Here is a 27673-nt window from a genome sequence, read left to right as displayed (position 1 = left end):
AGCTCTGGTATTCCAACTGCAACAACTTCGTACCTGGCTACAAAAGCTCTGAAGGGTCTTTTACACTTAAAGCTGAGCCTCTTGTGTTTGCTCACTCAATTTTTACCAGTCTAGGACAGTGGAAGGAGAAAGACGTTGGCTGCAGGAGGTTTAGTCAGAGGATTGAGCAAATTAGCAAGGCTTAAAACTGAAATGAGGGTCCCGCATTCAGAGGGTAGCACAACAGTACGTTGTGAAAGTAAGCAGCACCTCCTGTTTAAATAAGTGAATTAATTTATTCATATTTGTACAGTAAAATGTATACAATTCCAGACAGCATTACAGTTAGATTAACAAAAGCTAGTTTCCAAAAAGAAAATACAAAACTAAAAATTATTCTGGAAGCTTTGTTATTACAGAAGGGAAGTTTCAAGGTCATGTAATTCCAATTTGGTGATATTTGGTGAAATATGTTAAGAAAAAAATCAAGTGGATTCTATGAAACCACATCTAAGGCAGATTTTATTGTACACTGATTTTAAACATTTGGATAGAGGGAAAAACCTGAGATCTATACCCAAAAGCTATTCTCTGCAGAAGAGACATACACCTTTGTTTGCTTTCTGTGGCAAACAGTATATATAATTGTTACTACAAAAGTTGTGCTGTACATTAGCTGTAGTGCAGGTCACTTTCATATTTCATATTAAGTGCCAATAAAGGCAATAAAGGTTTAACAAAATATACAAAGTCTTAAAAGGTGAGACTGTTTAAAGCATTAATTGTATACATATTGCACGCTATAGTGAATACTTATGGTTCAAAACAGAAATACATTGTATGTGCCAGTTCTTACATAATGAACCACACTGGAATGAGAAAAAGTCAAGAGAAAGTGTTAACCAGTTGTCAGACTAGCACAAGGTGAGATGCAGGTCCTCCGAGGCTGGTGTCTGCTCCCAAGCAGTTTGGTCATTTCTTACTGGTCCCGAGACTCATAAAGAAGTTTTGTTGCCTAATGTGAAAGCAAAAAATTACTGTCAAACTAATTCCCTCCACAAACAGCATAAGGCTAAAGGCATAGCAAGCAGCTGTAGCTTCTGTTTTCTTATGAACAAGGCCTTAAAGTCTGCACATTAAGAAGAAAAACAACAAAAAAGAACGAAAGCTCCACGGACTGCATGCCCTACTGCTACTACTTTCTTCAGCCTTGTGTAAGTTTTGCCTGCCTTGCTTACCTTGTGCATAGCTGCCAGCCAGCTTGCTGACAGCTTCTTGTTAGAGCTGAAGTCTTCACTGGCCGTAAATTTCATCTGTGTGAGCTCCTCTGCTCCTGGTACTTTATACTGCAGAATCATACCTATGGCACGGGTATTGCCTCCTGAAAACAACAGGAGAAATCCTGAGCAGCAATGTTTTACCAACTAAATCAGCACAACGCTTTTAGGTAATAATCACGTTTGGAGAGAGCATCTTAGCACTGAAATCAAAGCACTGACAACTGCGGGTGAACTAACAGGTGCAGCATCAGAGGAAGCAGTGACAAAAGGTGGACAGTGGGACGTGGAATGGGCAGATGTGGTATTGCTTGCTTCTCTCCTGCAATCACTGAGGCGGAACCTGTAAAAGCCACTGGTGCACACACTGAGAAAACCCTCCTGTTTCAGTATTACCACCTGTCTCAAATAGATGACGTGGTTTCACAACACAGCCTGGGGTTTCTAAACTGAATTCCCAATGTCCAGCAAGACCAGTATCAAATAGGGATCCTTGTCGATCCAAGTCTGGCAGCGTTTGGGAATTTGGCAAGAGTACCTGGCAACGGGCAACAATGTCATTTATTTCCTGAAGGAAATCCCTTACGAAAGACATTGTTCTGACAGCAGTGCAATAACAAGGTGCTTGTGTCTCTCTAGCTGCATAGAAATTAAGATAAACCAAACCTGATGCACAGAAATTGAACTGAACTGCTTTGTTTAGAACAGCACTTTGCTGCTTCACATTCACTCTGTTGGGGAGCTCATTTACTGAAGTAGCAGAGCAGAAACTAAAGCCACAGCAACAGCACGCGTACACAGGAGGACATTTTTACAAAAACTGCCTGCGTGAGCAGAAAGGGTCGTGGAAGCCAGGACCCTCATCTCCAGACACCAAAGACCATCTTGGTCAAAGCAATGAGATCAAAAGCACGCAGTGTTTATAAACAGTTACTTCCTCCTCTTGTGGGACAGACTGCAGTTCACCATCTTTATCCCTGTCTACTGCATCTACCCTGTCTACTAACTGCCAGGCACTAGCCAACAAAACACAGGAAATGCATTACTCATTTCTGGTGTGCACAATTCAGGAAACCTCTGTTGAAAGAGGGTGATGTGCAAAGCTGCATGCCACTGAAGATAGTTTCTCATCTGTCCTCTACAGGGGCAGACAGTAGCACACGTGGTCAAAGAAAGGACTCAAGTACTTTGGTTCTCCTCCAAAGAGTTACAAAACAATCATTCTCAGTTTATTAAATAGATGGGAAGGAATTATCAGTACTGGAACATAACTTGTCTTAAGTTGAACAGACACACATCAAGCAATAAGCTGACACTGCATAGGAAAGCAGATGGGAGAGGGTCACAACAGCATGCTGGAGGGAGCTGTGCTCACAAAAGGTACTGGTGATACCTTCAGTAATATGCTGGCTCTCCAGAAGGCTGGTGTAAGTGTGAATATCTTTTTCTACCATCAAGAAGGAAGGCGGGCAGGCAAAAAGATAAAGCAATCAGAATAGTAATGAACAAGAAATTACAGGAGCATTAAGCAACTCAGCAACACATTCGGTTGATTTGAATATCAAGTTCATTAAAGTTAACATGCTGTCTGATAGACCCTCCAATTAAAGATTCCAGCAGTGACAGAGATGTTGCTAACAAGTAATCATTAAAATTCCTGTCCCCATTTGTTCTCATTTCAATGAAATCATGTTCATCCTGAAATACTATGAAACGTGTCAAGAGGTGAAGCAGTAATAGCTGCCTTCTGATAAAAATGTTACCAGTTTAATTTGGCCACCCCTTCATCTTGAACAAAATTAAGAGCACCGTTTCATATTTTTAAACAGCTTCTCTCTTACTCTCATCTGAACTGTTTGTACAAACAGAAGAGAAGCCCTGGCTGGACTCTGAAACTGAAACTGACAGCTCCCTTCTGTGAGCTCAAAGTTCAGCCAAGAGAAAGGATCAGACGAGATGAACACTTTTACTTTGGTTTACCAAGAAATTCTCTCATCTAAAATCATTTCTGAATTCTGAGGCTTCCCCCAAAATCCCAGCAGCCACATGGAAGGTTTTCCAGGCACAACACTATTCCAACAACTGCTGTAAATAACACACTTACACCTGAACTACCAATAACCCAGAAATGCACTGTCTGGCTTGAACAACAATTACAGCTCCACATTATTCTTAACAGTTAATTTGTACTGAACGAAAAAGTTACCTCCAGGAGTAAATCCCTCTGTCAGTATCTGAACAGTTGAGATTTGTACAATTTCAATCTCGTAATGGCTGTCTCCATCCAAAACCAGGTATCTTTATAACAACAACAAAAAAAAAATCATTGATTTTCCTGTCAACAATATCAAATCCATATCAAATGTTTGGATTACTGTATAATAATACAGCTGTGTTCACAAGTGCTGTGTCGATCAACTGTCCTCACCTCTGATTGTTGGAGAGCCGGCAGACCATGAGCTCCGATTTGTCCGACGTCCCCAGAGTTACAAAGAACGTCGCACCTGAGAAGAAAAGCTTCAGTATTCTAGTGCAGTATGTAGGGAGGAATATGGAAGTGTCACAAAGGATAACTCATTTTTGCTTCCTGCACCCACCACACTGAACACATGAAGTCTTTAGTTATGTTCTGCATCACGCCCGTTCGCAATTAGATGCTGCTTTACCCGCATGCTGTACAAATAGGGACTGTATCTAAGATAAATCCTTGAAAAATGAGAATGGGTTTGAGAAGGACGAAAACAAAGATGCTATCATGCCAAAATTACAAAGAAGGATCAATGGCAGGATGTGACTGTCAGCTGCGTGCTTAACAGATACGAAACACCACCTTTTGCAGCGCTTTAGACCAGCTCAGCCTTACTGCGAGGTCAGCAAACTTCTGCCTCTGTCTTATGTTTCCCACCTGCTCAAAACAGCCCTTTTGACATCAGGAAAGTTATCTCAGCATTGAAGTGATTCATAAATTAAAGCAGACAACACGCCTACCACTTTATTTCCTCCGTACCTCATACTCCCTCTGTTGCCTAATCCCACTAGCGTTGGCCTGGGAAATAATGCTAACACAGAGCACCGCCAAACGGCCTGTGCCCCATCTCCATCATCCATACCACGCACCTTCAGAGCTTCACCGCACTGCCAGCTTCCCACTTCACTGCACCTCGCTGACCCCTCAATGCAGACACACAGGTTGCTGCTGACACGAAACCTGCAGCAGCAGCAAAGCCACCGAGGAGATCAAAACAACCACTGCTCTGAGATCTGCGGGTCTGTGGTAAGCCACGAGTAACCACATTTCAGCTGCATAACATCAATGCAAGCAGGGCAAACTTTTTCAAGGAAAATATTCAGGTAAATGTACATTATTTCAAAAACTATCATCACCATTACCTGCCCAGCACACTGATATATGGTTTGTGCACTGCAGGGATGAACACACCTCCTTCACAGAATGGCCAGGGTTGGAAGTGACCACAAGGATCATGAATCTCCAACCCCCTGCCACATGCAGGGCCACCAACCTCCCCATTTAACACCAGATCAGGCTGCCCAGGGCCCCTGAATACCTCCAAGGACGGGGCATCCACAGCCTCTCTGGGCAGCTGTTCCAGCACCTCACCACTCTCTCTGTAGAGAATTTCCCCGACATCCAACCTAAATCTGCCCTCCCTCAACTTAGATCCATTTCCCCTTGTCCTGCTGTTATCTACCCTTTCAAAGAGTTGATTCCCCTCCTGTCTTTAGGCTCCCTTTAGGTACTGAAAGGCTGCCATGAGGTCACCCCACAGCCTTCTTTTCTCCAGGCTGAACAAGCCCAGCTCCCTCAGCCTGTCCTCATAGGGGAGGTGCTCCAGTCCCCTGATCATCTTTGTGGCTCTCCTCTGGACCCTCTCCAACAGCTCCCTGTCTTTCTTGTACTGGGGCCCTAGAATCTCCTTAGGAACTAATCAGGCTGTGATTTAGCATACTGGTTATACACACCTGTAACATGCCAACAATAAAAAGCCCATCAAAAGGCCCTGAACCATCAGAGTATTTTCAAAACTGAAAACTCAGCTTTTTTAATGTAATTGAAATGTGAATTCCTTTATTGCATGTAGCTTTAATGCTGTGCAGAATTGTCCTGCTGCCAATCACATCCACAGGCCACAAGATCAAAGCTCACAGATAAAGCTTGAAAAAAAGCGCAGTATCTCATCAAAAAGAAAATCAAAATCTCTGTTGTTAAGCATTTTCATCCTAGTTTAGTGCAACAGAAATGCGGCCAAGGGATGGACTATTTTAATACAGTGCCAACTGCACACGTATCAGTCCTCAGAGGCACTCAAATGTTCTTTGTTTTTAATGGCTTTTTGTTTTCAATCTCAATAAGCTGGCGATACAGAATTCAGCGGCAAACAAGAAACACAACGAGGAAATGTCTTAAGGATAGAAAATGGCAGTGCAACAGCTTGACGAGAGGAATTAATCTTGCTGCCAATCAGATGTTTTTTAACACAGCATTTTTATTGACGTGAGACCAAAACAACGCACACACGCAGTCAGTACTTGCCATTCATGAGCACTTTGAGCTGTTTGTCATAGAACTCTGTTTCTTTCTGTGAGATGAGGGCACATTCAGCACACTGGCGCACAGGGTCCACAAAGCACATGCGAGGCAGAGGCACTTTTTTACTGCAGCACTTGTCACAGAAGCACTTTCCACATCTTCGGCAGTGATGCTGAGCGTGAGAGAATGTTTTATTTGTTTACAGAATAACGTGTTGAAGTTCTTACATTAAACATCCTCCTACCCAACAACCAGAAGTTCTCAGCTGTGAAATATTCACACCGAAGGGGCAGGACAGCAGCCAAGAGGTGAATGGCAATTAGCTGCTGTAGTGGTGGGAAGAACTCTGAAGACTGAGCCCTGAGAGTGGTGTGCAGTATGAACAGCACTGCAAGCTTTTGCTGGCACTGACAACACACTTCTGAAGCAGACCAATGAGACACTGAAAGGATTTTACCCAAAGTGCAGTAAATCCCTTCCTTGCCTCACTGGCAATAGAAATGGAGAAGAGCAGTTTCTAGGTCCCTTCCGAGCTCCAACTGCAGATTCTGTTCTTCTCCCTCTAAACTTGTTCTCAAATGTTTCCCATGAAAAAAAGCCACAGAACTTCACAGCTTAAACCTGAAGTCCTCCCTCTATCAGAAACATCGGGCAGCACAGTGCAAATCCAACCAAGTTGTAATGCCAGTTCAAATCAGGTCTGGCAAAATCAGCACAACTTCAAAAAGTGGCTTCTGCTCCAATCACTCCTGGGGTGTGGAGCCCTGGCAGCTCTTCCTGATGCAAGTTTTCAGCAGATGACAGCAGCTCGTGTCAGAACAAGTGTTCCCAGGCAAGCAGGACCTGCTTTGTGGCTCATAGCAAGCCTCAAATGCTTGACACAAGGAAGTGATACACTGCAGTTCTGATCACTGTTAACCTTCCGAGCGTTACGCAGTCCTCTGAAGTACCTGCTACACTTGGCTACCTCCACTTACTTCCCAAAGTTAACAGAAGTTAAATACAGCAGCCTAATGAATTACTGCTTTGCAGCCAATCCATTCCTATGTCCGCTTTAAGATTTCTCCTTCCTTCTCTCTCCAAAAAATAGATGGAAAACCACCAGTTATGTCAGTGCATTTCAAGTCCCACTTCCACCTGCACAGGCTCACAGAGTGTCAGTGCACTCACACAGAGGAACGTTACTCTCTGCTAAAATCAGTGCTGGCTTTTCCAAGAGGCCGCACAACCCCCACGGTCAGCAGAACGTTTTCTGACCATGAGACAGATCCTGTTCTGCTTGTAGAACTGAGGGACAACCTGGCTCTCAGCTCTTCCCATTGTAACAACTGAGCTCTTTCATGTCAGACTGTAATTCGTTACACCTGAGAACATGGTTAGTTCACACTGCCACAACTAATTTCATCTCTGAAAGCAGAACTGCGCTCATTAAGTTGGTTTCAGTGTCAGTGCTGATGCTGGCAGCCCACTCCAGCACAAGCTCCAACGTGTCCTTTTCATGCAAACCCAGCTGGTAGCACCTGGCACTTTGAAAAAACCCAAACTGTGTGGTACAAACTGAGCTAAAGGAATGTCACAGAAATGGAATTGAGTGAGAAAAACTCATCCTGTACCCAGAAAAGGCAGAACACAAAGGAAAACTATTGTAACATCCGTTACTCTTGGCATGAAATTCTACTCAATCATCTACATTTTATATCAGAAGTCCCCACTGGCATTGCAACAGTTCAAGCTTTATATTTTGTCTTTGTCTCTTACCTTTCTAGTGATGAAGTCAAATTTCGTATCGCACTGCATACATCTCGGGCACTAGAAAACAGTACAAATTAATGTTAACCTGTAAGATCTGCCAACATCATTCACCCTAAGGAGTACTGCATCTTGCCAAAATGGCATTTCAGGTATCTTTAACACGTTTCCTTGTGTTCGGGTCTCCACAAAGGCACGTATTCATAGCCGCATTCTTTCCCGTGTTCCTACAGCTGTAGAAACCTAAACTCTTGCAGCCAGGCCATTACAGAGTTCAGCTGAATGCCATCTCCGTGACCTCCCCTAGGCTGAGCCACTGCTATCTGCTTAGCACACTGTCATCACCGTTTGCTTCTAATTAATACAGTTCAATACCAAACTCTTTATCTTCTAAGAACTCTCTCCAGTTACAGCAGCTTCAGGAGTCGATTTCTGGTGTGAAACAGAAGTCCCTTTCTCAGTCACCATCCCACGCTGTACAGCTACAGAAGAACAGCAGCTAAGGAGAAGAATCTCCAGAAACATTTCAGTTTCATGTAACTCCAGTTTTATACAAAACATTCACACACCTAAACAAAAGGCTTAACAAATCAGTAGCAGCAGTCGCTGTAATGGAGCAGAAATAACCACGCTGCAATCTCTGGCACAGGAAGCTGTTTCTCAATCCTGTACAAAACAGAACTAGAAGTGCTCCTGCACTGTTTTGTGTACTGAGCTCACCCCAAACCACCTCCCTTCTCAGTGGCTCCATAAAAGCTGCTTCTCACAGACACTGACTGTGATCCGCCAGCATTCGGCACCTGCAGTGCCGAGGTTTGCTCTGTAGTGCTCTACAGCTAACACCACATTTTGTCTAAACTGACCTTGGTTTACTGATTTAAGTTTTGACACGCTCCATAGTTTGGGAGCTGGGCACAGCAAGAATTTCAAACCACTCTGAGTTTACCAGGAGTCCGATTCATTTTCTTCAAGCAAATCTGTATTTCTGGACAGAAATCAGAAAGCACAAGCCACAAACCAGGGAGAGAATGCTTTTCTCAATCCCATCTTGAATAGGTTTCGCAGACAACATTAGGTTAAAGTACACAAGTTGCTCTTCAGCAACTAACAGAACTATCCTTCCTCACATTTCATACTGACTTTGTAGAAGAACATTCCTAACCTCCAGACCAATTCCAATACCTTATATACCAATAACCTTCCAATACCAAACCCAATGCACAGCGCAGTTGGAAATCTGAAGGAAATGGCACGTGCTAGCAGCTCTCACAGCAGGGTTTTGGTACTGAACTGTTCCAATCCAAGCAGCCTCAACACGTTGTTCCTTTGTGGCACTTCTGTTTTAAGTAACCACAACCATGAGAACCCATTTGCATCATGACTTGGCCTGGTAACAGCTCGCAACTGGAGAACATCTTTAAAGGCAAATCCTTCCCATTCATCCTTATGATGCAGGCAGGCAGGATTGCTTAAGTCTGCTCACATTTACAGAAAACAAAGCATGGCACTTGAGTTACTTTTCATGTCTTCAAGGCACAGGCTTTTCAAAACTACTGCCGTAGAACCGAGAAGATAGAAAACAAGACATTAAATAAAAATTAATTAAAATTATTAAGATACTGATTTCACAGTCAATGGTATCAGATTACTTCATACATCAAGATGAAAAGGGAACAGCAACCAGATGTTGGGTGCTGGTAATAATGCAGGAGCAACAAGAACTGGTTACGAGCCGAGAGGAACTTCTGATGCAGTTGCTGAAGTGTGATAAGGAATTAGTGCAACATTTTAGATCCAGACAGAAGTGGGAACAATGCAGATAGACAGGAAGCTTTAGTTACACTTCACTTACTTTATTTGCATATACAATAACAAGCTGACATGAGAAGCGATGCAAGCCTACCCCTGGTGAAGCACATTAACACAGTGACTGTGTGACAACGTTTGCAAGCTCATCAAAACAGGTGCCATAACACGCCCAGCCAGAACGATGCCAGTGGGAGATGCCTTCTGATAACACCGCAGCCACATGTGACCAATCCTCTGCCTGAGCTGCAAGAGTTTGCTATCAGGAGAGCAGCTCTGTCACACGGCCACATCAAGCACAGCTCCACTCTGCTGCGAGCCCAGAGCCCCACCAGTAGCTCCACTCACACAGGTGTATGTCCTCAGCCATGTGAGATCTGGGACACAGGTGGATCTTGGGAGCTTTGGCCACCTCTGCATCCTACCAGCACTCTTACTGCAGCATTTCCTCTATAGGAACATCACCAGTTGAGCTCTACTAGTGATTAACGCATTTTAGATACATCAATTCTTAAATATATTATCTAACTAGCTTAAATAAATGCTACTACAAACCCCCAACAACTTTCAGTCGAATTAAGGTGGCACTACATATTTGAGTTAAAAGCACTTTTCTTTTTTAATGGAACTCTTCAGCTATAATTGAGACTTGCTAAAATATCAAGCCACGTTCAATGTCAGGGAGGAAACTGCTTTTAGTATAAGATAACCATCCATGGAGGTGCCCAACGCCGGGCTGGATGGGGCCCTGGGCAGCCTGAGCTGCTGGAGGGCTGCCAGCCCGCGGCACGGTCGGGGCTGGGTGGGCTCTGAAGTCCCTCGCAACCCAACCATTCCGTGATCGCGTGACCCACACTCCTGTTAAGCCCGATGACCGGCAGCCCTCAGGTGTCCAGGCAGCAGAGGCCAAGGTACGCACAGCGCAGATCCGGGCCCAGCCGGGCTGCAGGAGGCACGGGCAGCCCCGTCCCGCTGCAGGGCAGCACTTTCTTCCTTGTTCCCAGCCGGGAGGAACGGCCCCGCTTAACGCCTGCCTGCTTACACTCACGGAGCCTCATCACAACTCCTGCTTAGCCGGGGCCGCACGTCAATTAAATGTGCTGGCCTGAGTCCACGCCACAGCGCGGCGGCAATAAGCAAACAACTAGCGCTAAATAAACAGCCGCTGCGCCTGCCAGCACCGGGCTGCGGGAACGGGTTAACGACCGACGCACGTTACACCAAACCCGGACGCACGTCGGGATCGCAGAGCGCACGTAACGAGCATCGAAAAGCAAAGCTGACCGAAACGCCCGATCGCCCAGCGAGCGGCCTGAAGGCGCCACTAAGCCACGCCAAGCGGAGCCGCGCGCTTTGCGCCCGATGCGGCCCCGCAGACGACCCTGGGGCGTGCAGGCTGAGAGAACCCCCGCCCGGTCTCGTACCTCTTTGTCGGGCACCCAGGGCGGCTCGTCCAGGCCGAAGGGGCTGCGGGCGGAGCGGTGCTCGGGCACCATGCGCAGCCCGCTGAGGGAGCGCACCAACTTCTTGGCGTCGCGAGCCTCGCAGCCCGACATCTTCCTCCGACGCTCCGCCGCCGCCGCCGCTACTCGCCCCTCGGGACTGGCAGCGCTGCCACCCAATGACCGCGCGGACCGCTCGGGACGAGCGCAGCGCTAGGCCAATAGGAAGCGGCGTCTCGCCAGTCCCCGCCCTCCCACTCGAGAGGACCAATAGAGACCGCTCACACACTTCCAGCCAATCCTGCATCGTTCGCGGCTGAAGGCGGGCGTGTTATTCTTTCCTCGCCCCTCTGGGGGCTCGCTGCGCGTGCGCAGAACAAGCGGCCGGCCTCGCGGCCCGGAAATGAGGGGCTCCCCGCCCAGCCTCCCGGAACAGCGCCCTGCCGGACCGTAGTGCGCCCCGCCCGGTCCTTGACTGTGCCAGGGAGCCCGGGCCATGAGGCGCTCTGATAGGCCGGCAAGCTGTGACGTCGCGAGCGAGCTGCCCGCCGATTGGCTGCGGCGGCTCCGGCGCGGAGGTCGTAAGGCCCGGTGAGGGGAAGCACTGAAGTGATCTCGGGTTGGGCCGCGCGGCATCTCTGCCGCTGTCCGTGGACGGCGTCCGCCGCGCTAAGCGGTTCGGAGACCTTCCGGGCGGAGGCCGGAGTAGCCACAGATGATTTCAGCGAGCTTAAACTCTCGTCAGAATGCCGCGTTGAATAGCTGCCGCCTAGCAATAGCGCTTCTCTTTCCCTCCGCGCTCCGCCTGCCACCAGGCCCAATGGCAGCTGCCGCGCCCCGCAGGTGAGCGCGCGCGCGGCCTCCTGCCTTATTCGTGCGACTGCCGCTGTCGTAAAGGCGGCGCGCGCGACAGTGCCGCGCCTTACGGCACCGGGTTGTTCCGGCGCTAATCCGGTGCGTTGGGACGAGGCGCTGAGCGGGGCGGTCGCGGCGTGCTGCAGTGTGGGATCCGCGATGTTCCCACAGAGTGTTCGCAGTCAATCATGCTTACGTTTCCTCGCGTGCATACCTGGCTTAACAAATAACAATTGCCTCATGCTCTGTTCGCCCCAGTGCCGTATCAGAACATGGACTGGGACCAGTTTGACCTGAACCCGAAGGTGATTGCTGCCCTTAAGAAAGGTAAGGGCCTGGGGACGTGAGCTGCCGTCATGTAGTGCCTGCCTGCGTGGGACTGCATGCTCTGGCTGTCGGCACGCAGGGCTGTGCTAATGTTTGGAACGGTCATTTAATATTTCCTAAGCAAGTGTTCTGAGCAATTAGAAGCAACGGCTTTTCGCCACGTGCCAGTGGTCATTTTCCAAATGCCGTGGCATTATTTTGATCCATTCGAAGTAAAGGTTAGCTGCACAGAATGTACTGTAGGTAAACTTCAAGGAAATGAGCAGTGCAAAGTCAGAAAGCTTTTGTGCACGACTGCAATGCAGTGGGAAGTATTTATAAAGCTTCTCTCCGTTTCAGCTGACATAAAATCAATAAAAGAGGTGTTAAATCTTTCTGGAGCAGACTTGCAAAGGTTGATGAAACTGTCCAGTGCAGATGTGGAATGTTTGCTGAAAACGGTCTCTCGCACTCTGAGGAAAAACTGTATGCTTACAGGTAATAAAGTCAGTGTATAAAAAAAACATTGTACGTAAACCTGGAAACACTGTGATGGTGAGCAGATACGAGCTTGGTTCCTCACTGACACAGTGGTGTGGTTCTGAAAGTGAAAAGTTGAGTTATGCTGTAGTTAGTTATTTAATTACCTTAAGGGCACACCTGTGGGACCTTGAAAGTAGATCAAGTTTTATGAAAGCCATTCTTTGGGATCAAGCCAGCTTAAAACAGCAAAATAATTTTCCAGTCTGGAAAACTTGATTGGAGGAACACAAGATTTTTTTTCTTGCCCTCCTTCTTTCAATAATTTCCTTTTGGGCCGAGGCTGGTTGAAAAGTTTGCATGGTATATTATAAACTATGTAAACTGATTTTATGTGATCACTTAATTCCAAATGAAGCTGGATCTGATAGAACTCCCTGCAAAAATGCTTCGTGGCTGCTCTGCTATCAGAATCTATTTCCTTGTGGGCTGCATATAGCTTTAGGCCTTGGCCAGATGCCAGCAGTGCTGTTTCACAGTCAGCAAGATCTTCCCGGGGTGTAGCTCCCCACGGAGACTCCTTAGAGGCGAAGAAAGGAGAAGGTTTTTTCAGCTCAGGGTAATTTCTTGGGTTTTAAACAGGCATTCAATCAGTAGGTTCTGTGAGGAAGCTTGGGCTGAATGGGGAATTCTCCCATTGACAAAGGAGGCATCCCTTGTAGGTACAAATCTACAGCATCAACATCTGTACTGTGTCACTGTGCGTTAGAAAGATACTAAGTGAATTTTTCCTTCTTTCTGTCTATTTTTTTTAATCCTTTGAAAAACCACACAGCACTTCAGCTCTACCAAGAGAAGGATTGTTTCTCCTCCCAGTGCCGGAAGCTAAGCCTGGGATGTTCGGTGCTGGATGACTTGTTGAAAGGTGGCATTCCTTTAGTGGGAATCACAGAACTTGCTGGGGAAAGTTCTGCTGGGAAGACTCAGATTGGTTTGCAGCTGTGTCTTTGTGTGCAGTATCCTTACAGATATGGTGGATTAGAGTCGGGTAAGTATTGACATGTAAATATTGATTGATTTGCCATTTGGAGGAATCTACTGTCTGTAAGAATGTTAAAGAATCGCAGAATGGTTTGAATTGAAAGGAGCCAGAAAGACCACATGATTTCACCCCATGCCATAGACAGGGCTGCCCCCCACCAGCTCAGGTTGCCCAGAGCTCCGGCTGGCCTTGGGCACCCCCAGAGATGGGATATCCACAGCTCCCAGGGCCTCAGTGCCCTCACGTGGAAGGATTTACTCCTGATGCCATCAGTGTGATTTGGCAGCAGTCTTACTCTTCCTTCCATGTTGCACTGGGTTTAATTTAATGGGCAGAAATTACATTTTAGCTGACCCTACTTCAGTTTAAGTTGTGTCATTAATCAGAACAGAAGCAGATATATTCTGTGCAGTTCCTTCCTGTGCTGAAGTGCACTGTGCACCACTCTGTGGTGGGATTTGGGGTGCTGTAATGTGGGCACTTCAGTTAAATTGGAACCTTTTGGTCTCTGTGTCAGTGTGGTCAGAAATTAATTACTACTTTGGGAGTCCAGGTTTTTATCCAATTTTCCAAGGTTATGCTTTGGTGAAAGGTAAAAGCTCTTGTCAGGCTTTTAGATGCTAAACAGTAGCAGCAAAGTGTGAATTGCCAGCTTCAGGCTTTGTGGTTCTTCCAGTTATTTTTTTTCAATACAACAGGCAAGTTTGGTATTGCTTGTTGAGATCAGCTACGTTTTAGAGGTGGGCAAGGTGCAGAAGGCTGATGGAAGTGCTCCATGGCCTCCGTCCTCTGTAGATGGAAATGTTGAATTACACAATAAATCTATACTGTGTAAAGAAATGTATCTTCTTCGCTTGACTTCATGCTAATCCTGTTCACAATTCTAAGTTCTAGAAGGCTGGCAATAAACCAAGAAATGAGGGCATCCTTTGCCTCAAGGTTATCCTTCTGCCATTCTAACAATGTCGGTTATGGTCTGTTGCATATTATGAATTTATTTTCCATGCCCATATTCATGAGTAATACATGAATGTAATGTGACATGCATTTCCATGTTAGAATTCCAAATTAGAAAAAATTGTTTGCTCCTGCTTCTCGTTAACCAGGCTGGTTTGGTGCAGGTTGGGTTCACGGGACTGGAAATTCTTACTTTGTGTGACAAGCTCTTGCAATTCTTGAGGGTTTGGGGTTGAAACTGAAGAAAAATACATCCCAGCTGTGGGACTGTAAGGAAAGATGTCTGTAGGATCACTGAGGATGACCGATTTCTTACCTCCCACCTTCCCTCTGAGAAGTGAAAAATACTTGTGTTGCTGGTGGTGATGAGGCTTTCCTAGTGAGCTGTAAACAGGAGGGTGCCGTGGGATTTTCTGTTTGTGTACCAATCCCCTCTTTTTATTCAGGTTATGGCAATTCATCCATCCTTTCAGATATGTGAATAGTATTCAGTGCTTTGGAGGCATGGTAAAGCATCAGCCTTTCATACTGAGTGGAGTAGTTTTAGTTGTTTTGGTTTGCCTGGGCCGCGCTGAGTGAAGAGGAATTCTCTTGGGCCGTGTAGCTCGCTCCGAAAGTAATGCCTCCTATTTGTATCTATGGAACTTACAGCAGCCACAAGGAGCAAAGTAACACTGTTTGATAGGACAGATTCTCAGCTACAAAATGCTGTTTTTCAACACAGTCACCGCGTTCAGCCATGCATTTTCACCAGCAATGAACAAGAGCCGTGTGCTGCACTCATGACAGCACCAGTGGTGGTGATCCCACTGTGACCACTGCTGAAACGCAGCACCCACTGCCTCGCTGTGCTCACAGCCACTGTTTGCTCCCTGTAAATGTTCAGCAAGGGTCAATGAATGTCAGCAGGCACTGCAATTCAGTGGCACTCCTTTGTTCCATACGCGCTTCTGCCGTTTTGGTCAGACATCGTTTTGTCAGAGTGATTTTTAAAAAGCAGATGCTCTCTCTGTAAGTCACTGTGGTAAAGAAATGGCTGTCTGTCTGAATTAGGAAGTGCTGTGCTAAAAGTAATCAGCTGTGAATAATAAGAACGGTAGTTGGGAAGTCTGGAATGCTTTGCTCCAAGGGCTCCTTTAGCCTAAGGATATCTCAGCACAAGTTAGTGTGGCTTCCATTAGTTTGAAATTCAATGTTGCAAGCCATAATTAGCCCATTGGAGCAAATACTGATGCTGAATACACGTAACATCAAATTTGTTACAGAGGTTTCTCTTGGCTTGCTGATGTTTTAGAAACTGAAAATCTGACTGGGAGTACGTGAACTGCAGTGATTTCTACAAGAATTTATGGAGGGATTGAGGAGAACTGAGCTAGGAAGTTCAGTGCCAAAGAAAATTAGGCTTTTTGTTAAGAAAATATTGCACATATTTATTTTTTTCTCCAACATCTTTGATGTGTGCAGTTAATTTTCTCAGCAATAACGCACACTCATTAACAGGACCCACAGTAAAACTGTATGGACACTGATTGTGTGATGTGATTGAACACCATACATCACACGTGTAATTGATTAACTATAATCTTTCGGTATTTGATGTGCAGTTTTAAAGAAGGGTTATTGCTCTCCGTGGGTTACATTACAGTGCTTGTCATCGTCCCAGCCAGGCAGGCAGGTGTTCAGCAGCCATGCAGGAAGAGTGGCACCTAGTGGATTGCTGGGGAGCACAGCATAAAACTCTCAGCAGGTGACAAAAAGGGCCTGGCAGCTACGAGAGAGTCACAGTGGTGGTGGAGATGTTCATCATCAATTCAGTATGGGTGCCAAAAACGTTAAATGAATTTCCAGTTAGGTGTGCCTGGCTTGTGAGTGCGTGATTCCTTATTTTGTTTTTGTACCGTTAGGAAAGCTGTCTGTGGAAAAGTCATGCTGCAGTAACAGGCGGTGCTTTCTCGATTGCAGGAGCTGTCTACATTTGTACAGAAGATGCATTCCCAAGTAAGCGTTTGCAACAGCTGATAGCTCAGCAGCATAAGCTGCGTGCAGATGTGCCACCTGAAATCATACAGAAGATCAGGTTTGGGAACAGTATCTTTGTTGAGCACGCAGCAGACCTGGTAAGTGGCAGCACAGCTTACAAGCACCCGATCGCAGTGCTGTAATCCAGTAACCAGAGGAGGTTGTTGCAGGAGACCAAAGCAGCTGCCTGTTATCCCCAGCTATTTTAATCACAGATCCAAAACACAGCTCTGTAGGAGCCTCTATGAAGAAAATCTCAGCCAAAATCCAGACACAGTTTTATTGTGGCTCCTTCACTGAGTTTGGAGACAGAATACCAGTCAACATGCAGAACGTGCTCTGTGTGTCCAGAGTAACTTGCAGTACAACACTAGAGTTAGTAAATTGAAAATGTGACAGGTAGAATGCAAAAACCAGTGCCTAGAATAAGTAATGCACAGCATAGCTGCAGTGCAGCTGTCTTGCCATGCCTCTCCAGTAGACTCATAGTATTTTAGAAGGAAAAAGTGCTGCCTCCTTGCCATCCAGGTTGTCATCCTTCAGTGGCTGTGAGTACACTGTTTACTGATGGAACACTGAAAGTTTTGTTTTCTGTAAGGCTCAAAAGTAGCACTTGTTAGTTAACGTTCCAGTTGTTGGAGAAAAGGTAAAGCATTGCTCACTGGAAAGTGAAGCAGCTGCATGGTAGATGATTACAGTTCACATATTGCAGTGCATTGATTCTGTTTGTGTACGTGTGTGTATCAGGATACATAGGGGGCTTTTTACCCCTCGTTTAAAAAAATCAAATGTCTTTGATGTTATAACGTCAGTGATTTTGAGGGGGGAAAAAAAAAACAACCAAAAAACAAGTTAGCGTAATAGAATGGATCTTACTGCAGATCAGACTCAAAATCACAATTCAGTTGTAAAAGCTGTGAAGAGCTGAAGTGGCAGCAAACAGAAGAACTGAGACTCACTTGATCACGTTTTTGGCCATATTGAAACAAGCTGGCCAGAGCTGAGACTGTCACCGTGTGTTTGCTCTCCTTTATATTCAGCTGCTGCAGACCCCTGGGCTGCAAGACCCTTTTATCTAATGCTTGTATGAAAGAAGTCGCATGGTGCAAAGCATTTGTGTTAAACTCCCTACAACTGCCATGTTGGTGGTTTCACAGTATTCAGTTACTGAAACAGCAGTTCAGTCACTTCTGTTTGGGATGTTTAATGCTGGTCTTGAGTTCTCAGTATTGCCGTGAGACCATCCCGCAAAACAGGAATTGTTCAGGATTTGTATTACTGCATTCTTGAGATTTTAAGATGCCTGTACATACTTTAAAACAGCTGCAAATAACTGCAGTCGGTTGCACATGCGCAGCTTGTCCCCAGTTTTTTGATGTAAAATCGTAACATACCTGCTAAAAATAGTGGGACTTCAAATCTGCAAACTCGTTTTATGAGTAGAAACGCCACCAGCTTGCATTTCTGTGATGAGAGCTGTAGTTACCAGCTCGATTTTACAAACATGAACTGCTCTAATGCTGTCTGTTTGCATTGTGGGGACAGGACACCTTCCACAACTGCATTACGAAGAGGCTCTCCCTGCTGCTCACGAGAGGCGTGGTGCGCTTGGTGGTCATCGATTCCATTGCTGCTTTGTTTCGATGTGAATTTGGAGCTTCGGATTCTGTTCTGAAGGCTCGCTACTTGCAGACGTTTGGAGCACAGCTCCATGGCTTAAGCACCAGATTCAGGACTCCAATAATGTGCATCAATCAGGTATGGCATCGAAACGAATGTCCTTCAAGGCTGTGTTTTCATGGGTGCGGAGTCTGAGAGTTGGAATGGAGATGTGTAGTTTTCTGAACCCAGGCTAACTCTGAGCGTCCTTGAGGAGTCTGACAAATGGAGGAGGTAATATGGTACAGATGGCCTTTGGGTTGTTTTTAAACTAATTCACTGTCTGGTAGAAATTAAATTCACATACACTATAGCTAGCAGAAGTTGCTTTTAGTTTGCTTTGAAAGAATATAGGTTTTTCTAACTTGGTTTAATACACGACCCAATAATCTGAATTTTGTTGGCTTTGCTCCCTGCCTTTCTGCTCAGTGAAATCAGATGCATCAGAGCAGCTCAGCTACAAATGTTGTTGTTCTGCTTCAGGTGACCGATGCTGTGAGTGAGTCAGAAGCTGTGCAGTGTGGCTACAGGTGAGTCACCCACCACAGAAATGTCACAGAGCTGCACAGGGCAGCATTTAACCACTCTGCCTTCCTGCAGCTCCAGCACAAACTACTGCATACTAACAGCAGTGGTGCATTTATGCAGCAGTACTGAATTTGTTGGTGGCAGCAACAGCTGTTGTGCTGTGCAGTAGAGGAAACCACCACGTGTGGTTCTGTAGTAATGCCTCAGCAGCAAATTCAGGGCCAGATTCCCTGCAGCACTGCTGTAGTCACTGCACAAGACGGTTTTTGTCTCTCTCCTCTTTGGTAGAACTGCACGCATTTTGTGTCTGCTTAGAAAAACAGCAGCCAAGCCTTATGGATTGTTTTTGCTGCTTAAGGAAAATGGTCCAAATACCTTTTGACATCAAGCTGCTAATGAGGTTCAAGCACATATATTTATTGTTTGAATCCTGCTAAGCTTGATACATTAGATAAACTGGGAGCTACATCATTTGTGTTTCAGTAGAGCAATTCTAATGCAATTTTGTTCCAACAGAAGCCAAGACATTCCATATGAAATTGATACATGCAGAAATTTGTACTGCTTTCTTTACAGTACTGCTGACAGCAGAGTCTTTCCAGCACTAGGAATAACCTGGGCAAATCAGCTGCTGATGAGACTGATGGTCAGCAGAGTGCCACAACCTGAACCAACACCTGGAGCTGCGTCACACCACCCTGCAAGCGTGAGGACTTTAAGAGTAGTGTTTGCTCCTCATCTACCTCCATCCTTCTGCTGCTATACAGTGAGATTGGAAGGTGTGAAAGGAACGAAGTAAGTTCTTTCTGCAGTAGCCTGTTCCAAAAGTGCATTGAACCTGCTTTGCTTCAGGAAGCATTAGCAAAATGAAATTCTTCCTAGAGCAGAGAAAGGGATGCTGAAATGCATAAAAGGTGATATGACACCAACATTGTTGTTTTCTTTTCTTTACATTGTGCAAAGATGCTCTTTTTGTAACTGGATAAAAGTTCACCAGTCTCTCCTTGTGAGATAAATGTTTTGGAGAATAATCCTTACTGCAAGGCAGAGCAGCACCTTCAGCTCTGTTCATCCACACAGCCCCTGCTCTCCTCAGAGACTTTTATCAGAGCTTTCCATGTTTTTCTTTCCATCTTTATGCTATTTATTATATCTTTTTCTGCTGGCCTCAAGACTAACTACTCTGGGTGCCAGCCAGAGGAACTTATTTGTCCACACTTTCCAAAGGCCTTGAAACTTACTGTGTTTGTGCTGTGAGCAGTGGGTGATGCTCACTTGTATCACTGTATATTGTTAACCTTTCACGCATTTCCCTCTCCCATCTCACCCCCTCTCCCTCTCCCCCCAGGTTGCCCAATCTGTAATTTGTAAATGACCACAGTAATTTTATAAATTGTTTTTTTTTTAAATAAAACCCAACGATGAAGCTTTTATGTCTTTGTGTTCTCAAACATCAGATTGCAATAGCTTATAGCCACAAGTACCTCAGTCTTCAAATCCTGATGTTTCATGCAGCATAGCTACCACTAGAATTATTCTCCCGTTTGCTGGCCCAGCTCCTAGTAAATTTGTCTGGTGCTTTGCTCATCCTATTGTAATAGTTGGTGAATTGTAATCTCACACACACACACACACACACACACACACCACGTTTTTAAAGCCACAGGTGGGTGCAGCTGATTAAGAGCAATCAACCCCCCCCCGAGCCTCGTTCTCTGGGCAGTGCATTCAGAGCAGGCCACTGACATACAGGCTACTGTCTGTCTTAAGGCTCTGCAGTAATAGCTGCAGTTTCTGCCCCTTCTGTCAGTCACACTCACCACTAGTCTGTGGTCCAACATGCTGCACATGAGAACGGCTTTGGGGGTATGGAGATTGGACATCCTCATTGATGTGGGAAAGCTCTGCCCCAGTCAGTCTGATGCTAACACTGCTGAAACACACAAGCTTTAATAAATACAGTTTAGGAACCTTCCCTTTTATACAGCTTTATTCATCTTTGGATTTCACAACCAAAATTTGTTTCTATACAGGAAAAATGGAACTAATTTTTACACAGATTTACATTCTAGAATGTGTTGAGTATGTTCATTTTTACCCTGTGAGAGCATTTTAAATATTTTCTACACTTTGAAAAACTTTTAAACAGTTTCAAATTAGTCTTCAGCTCTGTGATGTGTTTCAAGGGACCTTTTTCAGAAGGAACATACCAAGTTCTGGGAACAGACTGCTCTTGAGAAGTAAGAGCAGGTTAATTTGTAAAGATAAAAAAGAGACATGGAGGATATATTTAGAAAGCAGATGTAGTGAAACACAAAATGACCTCATTACAAGTTTCTTGATGAAATGACAGTGAATACTATTTGCAACAAATGCCATTTGTTCTGGGGTGAGACAAACGGAACCTCCAAACTGGATTCTTCCATTGCTATAACAAACAGTAATGAGACACGCAGAACAAAATGAGCATCTTAAAGCCAATCTTGGAAAGTCTTAAGGTTGTAATCAGATACGAAATCCACACATCAAAAATATATATATATATATAAAACCAAAACTATTTTTCTCAAAATGACAAATCAACATTAACAAATATTTTTTCTTCACTACTGACCTGGACTAATCAGTGTACTGAGAGTATCAGAATGGTTTGAAAAACATCAAATGTAAATGTTCAAAATCTACCTCCAAACCACATAGGAAAACCCCAACACTGATACAAACACTTCTATGTCTGCGACAATGTAAAGTTGCTATAAGGAAGCAAAACATCACAGCATCACATCTTTTAACGTTTGTTCTCTCAGTAGAGGCTGACAACCCAAACTGCCCTGCTCTTAGCAGCTGTCAGACAATACATCACTAATACTGGAGCTCCTCTCACAGTAAGCACGCTTTTGATGAAGCACTGCACATCTTTTACTACATACTTGTAACAGAACCACACTTTTCAGAATTAGTGGATAAATATTTCTCAAGCTTAAAACCAATTCTAATTTACTACAGTTCTGGAAAGTTTGGGAACTTTTGTTTTAAGAAAGGATACAAACTCAGATGCATCCCATTGCTTTACCGCTGTGCTCCATCCTTGCAGCACTACAAGCAACAGCCATCAGAGCAGCCCAGTTACTCCTCTGACCATGAAATGGTTGCATTTTACACTAAGAACTAACAAACTCAAGAATAAAGGTTGCCAGTGTTGCTGAAGACTTCTGCACAACCAGAGAGAAAGGCAACAGGCAGCTTTCTGTCCATCCTTTGCGTACGACTGTTCTACATGCAGCTCACCAGCCTCAGTGAGCCGCTGCAAACAGGAGAGGCACGGGCATAACCTCAACTCCTTGTAACCTTTACAATAAGGTTCAGCTTTATGATTCTGAGCAAGGAAACACGTGCCAGATTAAAACCAGCAGCACTGCCAAGGCTGCAGTTCTCCTGCCAAGGTGCCTGTCCATTCCAAAGGCCTTCTTCAGCTTTCGGCTTCAGACCTGTTGATTTAAAATTTGGTACTGAAGATGTCCAAGAAAATTAAACAGTTGGGTTTTTCAGTCTTGTACTTTAGCAGACTGCTAGCTACAACCAGAACAGGGAATTCATAAAGAAAATCCTAAGTAAAAGCAAACTAAGAAGCCCACCTGAAGCTGCAGTGTGTGCGAGCCAGGCCGTGACAGTAGCCGATTCCTGATGGGAGCACAAGGACTTCAAGTTGAATCTAAGTTTGTTTTTGCATGGTAAAAGTTTCTCTTGCACTTCAAACAGCACACTGGCTCATAGCTGTAAGACCTTTTCTAAGTGCTTGGCCATCATCCTTTCAGATTTAGGAAATGTGAGTTTCTTTTCTAGAAAACTATTTAAACGTAAGAATTGTTGAGTACGCTGCAGCTCAAACAATTCAGACTTATCTTCCAACACACTTCAAAACGTAAGAGTTTCAAACATGTAAAAGCACAGTACTGGGAAAACTAGCAACAGTAAGAGCTGTGTGCAACCCTCAGTGAGAAAGCTCTCACACTGCGGTCATTTTGGGAGCTTCATGTACATTTGATCACTGACACAGTTCTGTGTTTTCATTTAAACTTTCAAGTCTGTGAAGAATTTTCTTTCAATGTTGAAGACAAAACTGTTTGAAAATATCCCATTTCTTTCAAATAGCTCCTTATTGCCAAACTCAGTTCTGTATCCAAATAGCTTTTCCTTTTTTTTTTAAATTATTTTTAAGTAAGTTAGGCTTCAAGAAATGCCTCAGAGTGAAGCACTGTTGGAAGGCCCACTGAGCCACTCCTATGGCAGTAGCACAGTACTGGTGTGGAACAGAGGGGCTCTCTGGGGTGTTTGCAGTCAGAGCTTTACCACAGGAGCTGCCCACGGGCCGGCAGCACTGCAGTGGAGCTGGCACAGAGCACAGCTACCTCAGCTGAGCAGCCAGCACAGGGCTCTGCGCACAGTGCTCAGCCTGTCTCTCTGCAGAGACCTAAACATACTGGTGGGTGCACAGAGCACATTTTGCTTTAGGGAAAAATAAGTATATATTAGATATATATATATTTTTTAATATAAAAAGCTCTTTAATAAAAGATTAAAACTCAAGAGTCTACATTATATGAGTATATATTGTTAAGATAACCGAGCAACAACTCGTTCTTGCTCAAGTTCATTAATGAATTGCACTACTCTGTGCTAACTTCTACACATTAGCAGCATCGTATCTCACCACCTCTAAACTGTCCTTGCAGCAGGTGCACCACGTGCAGCTTTCTTTAGAGAGATGCTGACAGGGTACCTCCTGGTAAACATAGGAGAGTGCATTACATACGCAGCAGTACACATCAGTTACTGTAACACAGCTCAGAACCAGATGCCAAAGCAGAGGAATACTTCTAACAAGTTCTAACTCTAAAGACTCTGCACTAAAACTTGTCTCTCAGCTCCTTCAGTCAGTGCTGATCCTGAATGGGTATTCCAGCTTTCCCTAAGTTTGTTCCACATTTTCTAACTCACAACTACAACTATGAATACATTTTTACTTTTCTTTAAAAAAAAAAAAATAAAAAAAAAAAAACACTTTTCAACCAACTTCACACAAATAAAATTTTTTTTACAAAATATGAACAAAATCACAAGCTTTACAGAAAAGCAAAAGAAAACACTGGTGCCTATGGAATACTTAAAACTTACATACTTGGTTCCAGCAGCAGTCCTTTGTACAAACAGCATCCATGTGACTGTAAGTAGATGTAACACGGCTGCGTGGCCAAACAGGCTGCTCACCACCGACGGCCATCCCGTGCTTCCCCTGGGCCCTCGAGGTTGGAGCGGTCCTTTACTCAGCAGCTGCTCCCAGCGCAGCAGCCTGGCCTGCAGCTGCACACTTCTGCTGGCATCAGCTATCGTGGAGAAAGGCAGCATCTGGGATCAGCACAGGGAAAAGCCAGAGCACTCGGAGCACACAGAGAATAGGGACCGAATTCCAATGGACAAGCGAGAAAGTCAACCTGAGGCATTTCCCCGGGAGCAACAGCAGCTGCCCTGGGACAGACGCAGTCCAGAGCTTCAGTTATCCTTCCACCACACGAGACAAAGGCCAAAATATTTTCCATCTGTCCTCATCAGCTTGAGCTGTCCCATCTCCATCCATTATTGTGCCCTAAGACTTTTATCAGTGGGTATCTAAGTTACGGCCAAAGGAATTCCTATTTATGCTATATGCAACGTAACCCCAGCCATCTCTTACAAAACATGTTAGCTCAATCTAGTGGTTAAGCAATCCATGCTTTAAGTTTTTAAGTTTTGCTAGCTAAGGTCTTTAACATTAAAATAATCAGTGGAGCGATGGACAGCCCCACCAATACAGTATGTTCAGTTCAAATGGATACAGTAATGCACACAACTAATCCTTTTCTCCAGCACTTCATGTATTTACTACTACACATTTCATTTTGCCCTCATTTTCGAACATCTTTGCCTTTTGGTATGCTTTAAATATGTTTGCTTTTTTTACAGTTGTTTGGCTGCTGTTTTACTCAGACCTCCTAAAGAAATTGATGTAAGTAACATGAATGGGAGCAGTGCAATGAGCAATATATACCTACATAGTTTTCTTTCAGAAGAAAATACCCACCTACGCCACGTTTTAAATTATCCCTATTTAGAGAAGTAATAACAGCAGTCCGTTGCAAAACTGAAAGAAAAATCTACGAACTATGTGTTCCTATACATAATGATGAGGAACCAAAGCTTTGAAGATCTCAGTGCTTCTTTATTCACAAAGGAATATTAGCTAGCTTCTCTCCAAGAATCTCAATGCGCCAAATCAGTTTGACTGACACTCAGAGCTCTCGAGTCTGTCAGACAATTATTTCGTTCCTGTGTGAAGGGGGGAAAAACACACAAAAAATAAATTACGCAGGTGTCCAGATAGTTGAAGCAAATAAAATCACTAACAAGAAAAAAACATAAGGAACTAGAGAGAACTGACCTTGTAACGTTGTGTTGAGGGACTTCCATACTCTAATGAGAATCTTTTTCCCCAGCTTTCAACTACTGCTACTGCACAGATCTACTGAGATCAGCACACCCTCTGAGATCCTAACCCAGGTCCTACCCAAAGCAGGAATACCCATCTGTGGGAAGCACCACAGGTAACTAGAAAAGCTCACAAGAAGTCAGTAGCTCATTTATATCTTGCAGCATGTACACAAATAAATAATTCTTTTAGAAGTGGCATCAGTTAAATACTGAGAATTCAGCTCAGTGGCACTCAGGACACGACAGTTGGAAACCTTAGCACTGTTGCTATGAGATTCATGCTTTATCCTGATGGATTTCCCTGGCTAAAGTTCACACTGTGCAGAGACTCGCACACATTTCACACTACAGAAACCTCTGCAGTACTTTCATTGGAGGTAACAACAAAATCTCTATGCCACTCCATAGTAAAATGAGAGTCACAGTTTGGGCTTTCTTGCTACTTTAAGATAAATAGCGAGGAAGATCCTCATGTGCAGTTCCATTAGTACAGAAGCAATTCCACTTCCCTAAAATTAGTTACAGTTACGGCGTTAGTAAAATGCACAACACTGTTTAGGACGTGGAACACTGCTAGCTTAGTTGACAATATAGGAAACAATGGCTTATTAAGGGAAAAACAGAAAATGGGAAGCAGCAATCGGGCACACCATATGGAGTTAAGCTTTTGTTTTAGCAAAGCATAACACAGATTGGACAAACTTCTAGAGACTGCTCCTCTCCACCCTCAGAAATAACTGAGGTCACGTTTAAGGACATCTACAAATGCACGGAGGTTAGGACAATGGGGCCCCTTTCAATAAAGATGCTGAAGAAAAAAACACTTAGAACCTAAGCTTTACAAATTCTTGGGTTATTTTTTCTTTTTTGTTTAAGTGTTTAAAGTACACAATATTCCAGAATTTTCATGTCCATTGTAATAGCTAGACAAACCCAGAGACTGCTTGATATCATGAAAACCAATGCTTTCTACTCAAGGCTTGAGCACTTCCTTAAATACAGTTCACAAGAAGTGTTACTGAATCATGCGTTAAGCATGTGCTTTCGATGTCTTACTCAAGTAGGATCTTGCCAATCACCAGGAGTTTGTTGTTCCATTATTTACATAATCTTTTTATCCCAAACCCTACTAATATCATCTATTTTAATAAGAATATTGTAGGGCTTCTTACTTGAAAGTGATCTTCAGCAGCCTTGCCACCCATGTTAAGAACATTCAGAGAACTGGCACGCTTCATGCTGCAACCAGGACAGTGAACATGCAAGGATAAACCCATCAGAACAGCTGAACACTAACAGCACTAAAAACACAAGTATAACAACGACCAATGCACAGTTAAGGGAGTTTTACCAAAGCCCCCAAAGTGATCTGAGGAACACCCTTTAAGATAATTATATGATTAATATATTAATATTCAGTTCTAAATTACATATGAAATCAATTACAAGCCCCTCAGAGCTTAAACACTTTAGGCAGTGGATGTAATGGCAATTCAAAATGAAATCTCAATTTCTTAAAGCACATCAAATTAATACACTCACTTAGCACTAATTTTTAATTACCTAATCCTCATTTTCATATTTACACAGCTTGTTATAAAAGCAAAACATTCTGATAGTTCAGGAGAAAATGGTGAAATTAATAGATTGTCACATAGGCAGCATTTAACTTGGAAAGCTAAACCAAACACGCGTTGAGTACTTTCTGCCTTGTCGATATCGATGTTCAGAACCTGTTATTTCAAAATATGTTTTAAAATATTCTATTTTGTGCATTTCAAAGTGAAGGGAAATGAGATGCAGCTGCTGCTTCCTCAGCTCATGCTTTAACAATGCTTTGAGCAGCAGTAGCAGCCCTACAATGCTGTACTGAAAGCAACAGGGGAGGAAAAAACAACAAATGGAATCACCTACTCACAAGCTATGTACAGTCAAAATACCACTGCACTGACAGCAGTGTCTACTACCATTTGAGCTGACAACTCATCATTTGCCCAGGGAGGTTGTGGATGCCCCATCCCTGGAGGTGTTCAAGGCCAGGCTGGACGGGGTTTTGAGCAACCTGGTCTAGTGCCTATAGCAGGGAGTTGGAACTAGATGATCGTAAAGGTCCTTTCCAACCCAAATGTAGATTGTATCCACATTTCTTAACATGTACAGCATTTAACAAAAGTATTTTAGAGCGCGTGTAACAGAATTCCAGGTTAGTCTCAAGCTTCAAGTGATGTCCTCTATCCCAAAGAGGATGTGCGCTACTCCGAATGTCCCAGGTTTGCCTTGATTTCTGACCAGCTCTTTAAGGAGTTAAAAGCTCCTAAATGAGAGCTTTGAATACATGCTAGTGAACTCCTGATGACAGAATGAAGCAGCTGTCCTGCAGCATTACCTACATCTTTACTATAGGCCTGGCAAAGCTTCCCAGGCCTTCCAATCACGTGGAGAGGTTTATCCATACACTTCACATCAGACTTCACCAGATTGTCCTTCTACTGAAGACTAC

The 27673-nt window shown here is 44.2% G+C and overlaps 3 protein-coding genes across 15 annotated transcripts in view; 1 reads left to right on the top strand and 2 right to left on the bottom strand.

Annotated features, from left to right (window-relative positions):
- Nucleotides 1-255: 255 nt before the first annotated feature.
- Nucleotides 256-10952, bottom strand: ZFYVE21 (zinc finger FYVE-type containing 21). Of its 2 annotated transcripts, XM_042867069.1 has the most exons (8): nt 10785-10952; nt 7564-7614; nt 5809-5977; nt 3685-3760; nt 3463-3554; nt 2650-2703; nt 1218-1360; nt 256-994 (listed from the first exon to the last, which is right to left on the bottom strand). In XM_042867069.1, the coding sequence occupies exons 1-8, from the start codon at nt 10914-10916 to the stop codon at nt 959-961; spliced, it is 753 nt and encodes a 250-aa protein (XP_042723003.1). In that variant the 5' UTR covers nt 10917-10952; the 3' UTR covers nt 256-958. The 2 variants fall into 2 exon arrangements, with proteins under 2 accessions (XP_042723003.1, XP_042723012.1); XM_042867078.1 differs by lacking the exon at nt 2650-2703 and having other exon boundaries at nt 10785-10950.
- A 310-nt stretch (nt 10953-11262) lies between these two features.
- On the top strand, nt 11263-25279 carry XRCC3 (X-ray repair cross complementing 3). Of its 7 annotated transcripts, XM_042867015.1 has the most exons (10): nt 11266-11645; nt 11916-11984; nt 12324-12461; nt 13279-13491; nt 16405-16559; nt 18007-18219; nt 18604-18650; nt 19225-19443; nt 24649-24691; nt 25179-25278. In XM_042867015.1, exons 2-10 carry the CDS (start codon nt 11930-11932, stop codon nt 25209-25211), a joined length of 1116 nt encoding a protein of 371 aa, XP_042722949.1. In that variant the 5' UTR covers nt 11266-11645; nt 11916-11929; the 3' UTR covers nt 25212-25278. The 7 variants fall into 7 exon arrangements, with proteins under 7 accessions (XP_042722979.1, XP_042722949.1, XP_042722969.1 ...); XM_042867045.1 differs by lacking the exon at nt 12324-12461 and having other exon boundaries at nt 11263-11645; nt 25179-25279; XM_042867026.1 differs by lacking the exon at nt 11266-11645 and having other exon boundaries at nt 11767-11984; nt 25179-25279.
- Nucleotides 20621-27673, bottom strand: part of KLC1 (kinesin light chain 1) — a 60901-nt gene continuing 53848 nt past the window's right edge. For 4 of the 6 annotated variants that reach the window (XM_042866936.1, XM_042866927.1, XM_042866955.1 and 1 more), the window contains exons 15-16: nt 26346-26412; nt 20621-25011 (exon numbers count right to left, since the gene is read on the bottom strand). In XM_042866936.1, the coding sequence (XP_042722870.1) occupies nt 24946-25011; nt 26346-26412 (133 nt within the window). In that variant the 3' untranslated portion in view covers nt 20621-24945. The remainder of the gene's footprint in view (nt 25012-26345; nt 26413-27673) is intronic. The other 2 variants (XM_042866966.1, XM_042866975.1) reach the window with 1 other exon arrangement.

The sequence above is a fragment of the Lagopus leucura genome, unplaced genomic scaffold, assembly GCF_019238085.1.
Source record: "Lagopus leucura isolate 7727_CA_CO unplaced genomic scaffold, USGS_WTPT01 Super-Scaffold_1, whole genome shotgun sequence".
Classification (NCBI taxonomy): domain Eukaryota; kingdom Metazoa; phylum Chordata; class Aves; order Galliformes; family Phasianidae; genus Lagopus; species Lagopus leucura.
The sequence above is the reverse complement of the archived record's forward strand: the minus strand, read 5'-3'. Positions and strand labels throughout refer to the sequence as shown.

Bases quoted from the DNA above. Each gene is read 5' to 3' on its own strand.
- XRCC3 (XM_042866997.1), top strand. From the start codon at position 12,167: ATGCCGTGGCATTATTTTGATCCATTCGAAGTAAAGGTTAGCTGCACA. The intron at 16,560-18,006 runs GTAAGTGGCAGC...TTGTGGGGACAG, and splicing joins TTGAGCACGCAGCAGACCTG to GACACCTTCCACAACTGCAT. The intron at 18,220-18,603 runs GTATGGCATCGA...GTTCTGCTTCAG, and splicing joins CAATAATGTGCATCAATCAG to GTGACCGATGCTGTGAGTGA.
- ZFYVE21 (XM_042867069.1), bottom strand. From the start codon at position 10,916: ATGTCGGGCTGCGAGGCTCGCGACGCCAAGAAGTTGGTGCGCTCCCTC. The intron at 7,615-10,784 runs GTACGAGACCGG...ACTGTTTTCTAG, and splicing joins CCTGGGTGCCCGACAAAGAG to TGCCCGAGATGTATGCAGTG. The intron at 3,555-3,684 runs GTGAGGACAGTT...GTTGTTATAAAG, and splicing joins CGGCTCTCCAACAATCAGAG to ATACCTGGTTTTGGATGGAG.